Source organism: Orbicella franksi, chromosome 15, assembly GCF_964199315.1.
Source record: "Orbicella franksi chromosome 15, jaOrbFran1.1, whole genome shotgun sequence".
Taxonomy (NCBI): domain Eukaryota; kingdom Metazoa; phylum Cnidaria; class Anthozoa; order Scleractinia; family Merulinidae; genus Orbicella; species Orbicella franksi.
Window position 1 is genome coordinate 21,182,847 of NC_138159.1, and position 7,500 is coordinate 21,190,346.

A 7,500-nucleotide genomic window follows, 5' to 3' on the forward strand; every position below is an offset into this window, starting at 1 on the left:
CGTGCGTGACGCGAAAGAACATTGCGATAAAGGCCAAGCTCAGAAAGGCCAAGCTCAGTGGATTTATATTATATTCGCTGACTTGGACGATGCTGTTGAGCGGCGAAATCATTAACACGATCGCAGTCGGGTTGTAAGCGGAACGCTTTGGTGAGCTTTGCCAAAACAAACACTGGATAAATTTAAATCTTTCCGAAGCCTGTTGGCAGATTCGCAAGAACATCACGGTTTGCGAAGCGCGATTCCAACGCTTCGATTTGCTCCAGTTCCAAAACATTCCTGCAAGATGTCACACGTATCTCAAATGTTGACAAGGCGTTGTCATCGCTCCTCACATAAGCCAATGATATTTTTGCCTTTTGAGAGCAACATAAACTCCCTCGCCCCTAGGACTTTGCGCGGCCATTTTTTTCTCGCGGTTTTTTTTTTTTTCTTTTTACGTCACGTACAACGGACTAAGCGAAAGAGGGACTACTTGTAGTTGAAATAGCCTGCATTACATCAGAAGTGACGCTCCTTTTGCTAATCGCCATCCTAAATCTTGTGTACACTCACGACGGGGACAAAGCTTTCCCACTTTCCTTTACCCCTAATGCATTACTATTGTTTAATGATAAGCCGCTGCTGCGAATTTGGATGTAAGTCACGGTCGTCACGGTATGTTTTACGGTAGAACCAGGAATCGATCAAAAAACTAATCGATCGTGCCATAAAGGTTGCATGAAAATAGTCTGCTTAAGGAAAAACGATGCGCGACGATAGGAACAAATGGAAACGAGGACAAAAAGAAGGAGAGGAATATTCTTTGCTAGGGAACTGGCGCGTGTTAATTATGCCTCCCTAAGAAAACAATCGAAGGACCCTGGACAAAACCAAGGTAAGGTCCGTTTAGCGAAGAAGATAAGTTATCAAGGAAGAGCATTTGGCTGGAATTTCCCTTTGCTTCGTCACAAATAAAAAGGCTAAAAAGGAAAAACTCAAGTGGTCAAAGTTGGAGGTGTCAATGAAAAGTTAATATCCCGCAAATATAAGCTCACACTAATTGACAAAAGGGCAAAAGAATCACAAATAGACGTATTCGGCATAGATAAGATAACTTCCGACATTCAAACTATAAACTTGGATGGATCGGAGTATATCATCTATTCATAATCAGAAACGTAACAAAAGGGGAAATCAAAAGACCAGCTGGGGAAGTAGACGTGTTAATTGCCTTCGAATACCGTAGAAACGTTACTTGTGCCGGATAAACAAGGAGGCTTTGGCTCGAGAACCTTTTGTATCAGAACACTTTCCGGAAACTAGGAATGAAATTTACATTTCGGCGATTGTATTATACTAGAAGTAATCGTAGATTAAAGAGTGCGTTCGTTTGTTTTAACTTGATGTACTATTAATGAGTTTGAGAAGATAATTTACTTCGTTCTGACATGCTCCGAATAAGATATAATAACGAAACTCCCGCATGTGAACAAAAACAAAGGTGTGGCTGACTAGGGCCCTTTAATTACGCAATTCTCTTTCCACGACCCCCATAGAATCTTGCCCCTTGCTTTACTTCCGAGTTCCTCATCCCTGCTTTTCACGGCCGTAAATATACATCCCTGTTGAATTAAACCAAGTGGGATTTTCTACGCAAGGCTTAGGTTCAAAGTTGTACCCTGCAGCAAACACACGATGGTTAAATCTCGTAGTCGCGCAAAACTTTGAAAAGGGAGGTAGAGTCAGCGAGGCTAGATCTTTTGCACCATCGTTGGCAGTAAGGTCAAATTCTCTCATTTTCCTCTCGTATGTACCGTGTATTCCAATATACGCGTCGCACACGTTTGTCTTATTTTCAAAAAATAGCAAAAAGGACGCTGGTGGATTGTGATGCAGCCTCGAGTCATGGAAATACGTCTTGTTCATGTTATTAAGCCATAGGTGATAAGTTTGATCGCCAAAAGGATGGCACAACGTCTTGTTCTTATCTTGTGCGAGGAATTTATGGATTATATCTCTTGAGAAAATAACGAATGCTTCATCCGCCCAAGCGATTCCTGCCTGGCAGTGGAAATTCGCCCAGACTAGTCCGTTTTTCGGTCGCATGGGTAACTCCGATAAAAGTCTCTTTAAACACAAGAAATAATCATCATCGATCTTAAGAAGATACTGGAAATCAAATTTAGCCTTTGCCCATTCGATCTGATGTAGAAAACGTTGCCCGAATACCAAACCCCCGGCCACCGGCAGAAACTCCAGATCCTTGTACTGGTTTCTTTCTTGGATCACGAGAACACGTTGAGTGGCATTCTGAATGATACCATCTGTAACAAACACGCATTTGACCTGTTTGAGATAAATAAAAAAGAAGTTAGGTGGATCACTGTCTCTGCAATATTAGGCTGTTCACAGCCTCTCTATTCTTCAACGCACGTGAAAGAAAAATCGAGCGAGGCCAGCGCGAATCACGCGGAGGCGGGCAAGGGAAGGCGAAAGAAGCGAGACAAACGAAGAGTAGAGAGACTGTGGACATCGTTGGAAAAAAGTGGTTTTATTAAGCTCCTCCCCCTGTTATCGCCATGTTGCTAACTGCTCCGCCTCTTGACTAATTGACCTGTGGCTTTCTAGAATTGTTTTCCCTGTGCACGGTTATATGCAGAAAAAAAATTACTTTCCTGTAAGGACACCAAAATGGCCACCCCGCTTGATTTTTGCAGGGCATGTCACGGCCAGTAAACTGGAACCGTTTAATACATGTGGCGAACATGTGAGCATGTGAGCGGGCCACGTGAGCTCGTCTTTGCACTGGATCTTTTTATAACTTCTTTCCATTCAGTCGCCGTAGTTTTCGCTATTTTGTGCTCTCAGCATTGGACTTTAGTTAATTTAAACGCATTAACTGTAACATTTATCGAAATGAGGGGATCGTCCTTGTTTATTTTAAATGTGAATGAAAACGACTTTGCATCGCCTTGGCTTTGGGATGTTAACTGTTGGGAACAGCTATAATTTGATTGCATTTGTTGATTAGTTCCAGTCCCGACAGATAGTCGAATATTCGCCGCTCGATTTCGCGCACGCGTCTACGACGCGCGCGCTTGTGCTCGTGCTCCAACGTGAGCCTGCTCGCAGACTAGGATTACAAGGCATAAGTCAATTATCGTATTACTTGCATATCATTTATTATCAGTTTCACAGAACTATTTTCTCGAACCTCCTTTGGGTCAACTGACAACCTTTCTTTTCTCTGACAGCCCGAAATATCGTGATTTATCTGTGGCCAGCCTCAAAATACCCTACAAACCTATGCTCATATTTACCTGACTGTCGTCACAGTGCTTCCACCATGTATCTCTTATAGCCTGTCTTCTGTCATACCTTTGCGGCGCACTGCCAGCAGTAACCAATAGCAACACTCGTGGCTTGCGATTTCCCAAATCTTTAAAATCTACCAATGGAATGGAATCATCAGCAATTCTGCTCTCGTTTCGTAGCCTAGGTCTGGCTGAGGTATTCACGTAGACCATCAATATCAAAGAAGTAGCAAATGTTAAAATAAACACTGCGTACGTGTATGCCAGTCGTCTCGTCCAATGTTTACACCTCATGACAAATGCCGTCGGATCGAACTCCAACCGCCAGCTAAGAGAAAAATGAGAAAATAAACTTTTGATTTATACATCGTAATGAGGTTTCATACCGTTAGTGCTCTATAAAGTCCTTCCCTTCCCCCTCCCCCACCCCCCCCCCCCCGCGCGGGGCTAATTTATTTCAAACAGTCCTAAGAAAATACGCGTGCTGATTCAATGGTTATAAATCGTGTTTCTATTAAACAATGAGATTATTCTCTCTCGATTTTCTCAATTGCAGCAAAATAAAAATTGGTAATAGAGTCTGTCTGTTACTTTTCAGTCGTGAACGAAAAGAGTGGAGGGGAGGGACAGGCTTAAAAGAGACGAGGGGGCCTAATCCATCCAAAACGGAGAGCCTATGAGAGAGACTCGATTGGGGTTACACAGCGGAGAACTAGGGCTGCTACGGTCCCGTTTTCATGAATTTTTCCATTTCTCATCACCTTTGTACAAGACAATGCATTCAAATTGCACTCTGACCAACCTTCGAAATAACATCTTGGTGTCGGGAAGGGGACTCTCTATATTTGGCATTGGAAGGGACTTAACTGAATCATAAGTATGTGATTCATCCTTAATTTGTGGTATCACATCGAAATAAAAAAAAGAAATTACAAAACCTTGTAATAGCTATCAAAATTAGTCTATTTACAATTTTCATAAAATACTTAACATTACAAAAGACAGAAGCATTAAAACCTTACTAGTTATTACACAGATTGCAGCTCCGGGTGTTCACATTGATCCTAAGTATGTTCGCTTTGCGAATGTAAATATAGGTTGCCGACCTTAATTTGCTAGGGAGCTTTGTAGACAACACTCCTGTATGGTTTGAATTCGTCCTTTTAATCTTAACGATTCCCTTAGAACAAGAAAGGAAATACAAGATTAATAAATACGAACTTAAATAGAAAGGAAAAAACGAGATTTCTTACAAGATCTGTACGGCACTCCGGAAGTGACAACGGCTGAATAAAAACTAAAAACACTAAAACGCTATACAACGTAATTCTGAACCAAAAGAATAGACCTCACGAGGTTACGTGATAAACAATAGACGATTACATAACACGATGTGAAAAAACGGGAATCTGCACTGATTGAAAAAGTACGCAAAAAATTAACTAAATAACAAACAAACACAAAAAAATGAAAGGGCAACCAAATGGATAAATTTAACTCTCGTGGTTACATTAGCGTGTTCCATAATTTTGGAATGGGACCTACAATGGTGGCCAAAAGTCCTTGGGACACTAATGTAATTTAATGAATTATCTGTGTTTTACTACTGAAGTTTGAAAAAAGCGCAGCGTTCCTTTTAAAAACGCGTTACTGTTCCCCGTCCCCACCCAATACAACGTTGAAAACCAGAAGAAATTGCCGGTGGTAGTTTTCAACATTATATGAGGGGCTGGGGGGGGGGGGGGGCGGGGAGGTTAGGCAGGTGAAGTTGTATTTGCGTCTGGCGTGTGCGCAAAAGCGCCAAAAGTGCAAATTTGTCCCAAGATTTTTGCCCGTGATTGTAGATTCAGATGGGAAATTATAAAGCCCCATTTTCACTTAACTGTGAGTTCAACTACAGAGTAACTTATCATGCTTATCTGCTAATTGACACTTGCTAGTATATCTGAAAGTGTTTTGCATGTGGTGTTAATATTCACGTGCGAACATTAATAAACATGTCTAAATTTATTTCCAGTCTCCTACAAAATACGATGATAAACCTCCTCGCAACTGAAAACATCATGATTTTCTTCGGTAATTGCTTGTTATTTATTTGAATCTTGGGAAACGTGTCAAAAATGCGGCGATGATGGAAATAACTACAATCAAAACTGTCATTCTCTCTTGCAAAGACTTTTCGTAGTAAATCATTTCCCATGGCCACCAACAAAAGTACCAAGAAGTTTTCACGACTGATTACTTTTAATACATATTTGCAAAAATGAAGATCTGGGTTCTGAGTTACCAACTATCGTCTACCAAAATACTGTTCGTGCCCACTTTGTGTGCTGAGCCTGTCGCCATACTGATATTGGAAAGGACAACCGGCTGAAGAAGCAATACGGAAGCGGCGAGGTCACGAACAGACATCACTAGCTACACAGTCACTAGTTAGTAGCACGTGTACTGAAAGCCCCTTGGAGGGGGGCGTAAGGGTTTGCGGTGATGCGGTTTTGCGTTATTTTTGGTGCGGTTTTGCGGTAATTTTCGTTTTAACTCGCGGTATTGCGGTTTCAAAACACTAAGCGGTTTGCGGTTATTACAACCTTTAAGTCACGGTTTTCCGTGAAAAAAAAATATGTGCGGTGGTAACACTCTTTAGAACAGTCGGCAGGCGGTCGGCATGCGGTTGTTTTGCAAGCGCGAGCCAAGTGTTTTGTTTTACAACGCATCAGGGTTCATTACATCAGCTTACAAGTTAACTCTGTGGTTTGCAATTAACAATCGTCTTCTCCACTGAACGTGAACTCTTTAGGAGACAAGAAGGTCACAATTCCAGAAGTAACATTTATTCCGCGTTCCACAACTAGCACAGGGTCGTCCAAGGTAATCAGTCACCCAATGCAAGATGCACAGGATCAGTGACAGAGTTTTTCAAAGTCAAGGGAGATATCAGTACTCGTTCAAGTACATGACCCACATACTTGGCATTTGGTTAGTAGTAAACAGAGTGTAATAGTGTAGTACAATATACCGTCAGCGTTATGATGGTATGTTTAATATTAACGTACAATGTTATCAGAATATATCACAAGTCTTTCTGACGTCAGCTTTCATATTGTGGCCTCCATGTACGTGCGGTTTCGGTATTCGGGAAAAAATCCGATGCGGTTTGCGGTTTTTTGGCGTATATCTGTGCGGTTTTGCGGTTTTCGGACCCCCCTTACGTCCCCCTCCCCTTGTAAGACGATGAGATTTTTATTCCTCAGTTTTAGGCTCGTAAATAGCTTCTTTTCAAGGTGGTTATGTTTTCAAGCGATTTCGTGAATCTCCTGTATTGATACTTGAACTTACTTTTCATAAATTAAATCTAGTATATTTAGCCAAAATAACACCTCCTCGATCTGCAAAACCTTTGGTTATTCGTTCGTTCGAATCTCAGTAAATTCGAAATCCTTCACATAAACAACCGTAAACTGACTAACCTCAAGTAACACTTAAATCGGTTGCTATTTTCTCACGTACCTAAACTTGTTGTCTTAACAAACTCATCGATATAGGGGTTTCAAAAGAGATATCGTAAAGCTTTGAACGAAGCGACCCTTCGAAAGTAGAGGGATACTTAATGCTACCAACTGAAATCCGAGAGAAGCAACCCAGCGAAAGTAACCGCCTTCCTAACGTACGAGCATCAAAATTAAACAGACTGTAACGAAACTACTGTATAACGTATGCTTTTATCCTAAATTTAGGCCATGGAACACGTTGAAAGAGGTGTTCTTGGCAAATTTAAACAGACAAAATGTTTCCCTCAAAATGACGTTTCGTGCGAATAAGTAAGATTTGAGTTTTCGGTTGCCAATGTTGAAGTTTCTTGTTTTGTAAACTCATTAAGTTGAACTACACTGGAGCTGGAATACTTCATAAATATCCGAGAACCTATAAATGCAAGAACAATTTTAGGTTTGGCGAACCTGTGAAGCGTGAATAAAATATACAACACGAGGAAACAAATCGACCGGTCTATTCTAAAATAATTGTTTTCATCGTCTTCCATAATTTTCGGGGTCTAAAATCAGCTAGCCCCCTTTTTCCAAAACTAAACCTAGTTATTTTTGTGCTCCAGGTAACCTGTTAAGAGATGTTTACGTTCAGCACGATCAAATTGAGATGTATGAAAACCTGTTCGAATGAGGTAGACCCAAAAGAACCCATGTCCCGT

At 41.2% G+C, this 7,500-nt stretch overlaps 1 protein-coding gene across 1 annotated transcript; it reads right to left on the reverse strand.

The window, feature by feature from the left end:
• Window positions 1–1,539: 1,539 nt before the first annotated feature.
• LOC145470758 (uncharacterized) lies at window positions 1,540–3,590 on the reverse strand. Its single transcript, XM_081454587.1, has 2 exons — window positions 3,303–3,590; window positions 1,540–2,328 (listed from the first exon to the last, which is right to left on the reverse strand). Exons 1-2 carry the CDS (start codon window positions 3,588–3,590, stop codon window positions 1,570–1,572), a joined length of 1,047 nt encoding a protein of 348 aa, XP_081310713.1. The 3' UTR covers window positions 1,540–1,569.
• Window positions 3,591–7,500: the final 3,910 nt, after the last annotated feature.

Coding starts and splice junctions, on each gene's coding strand:
- LOC145470758 (XM_081454587.1), bottom strand. CDS start 3,590: ATGAGGTGTAAACATTGGACGAGACGACTGGCATACACGTACGCAGTG. Junction 2,329..3,302: donor AGCACTGTGACGACAGTCAG/GTAAATATGAGC, acceptor TATCTCAAACAG/GTCAAATGCGTGTTTGTTAC.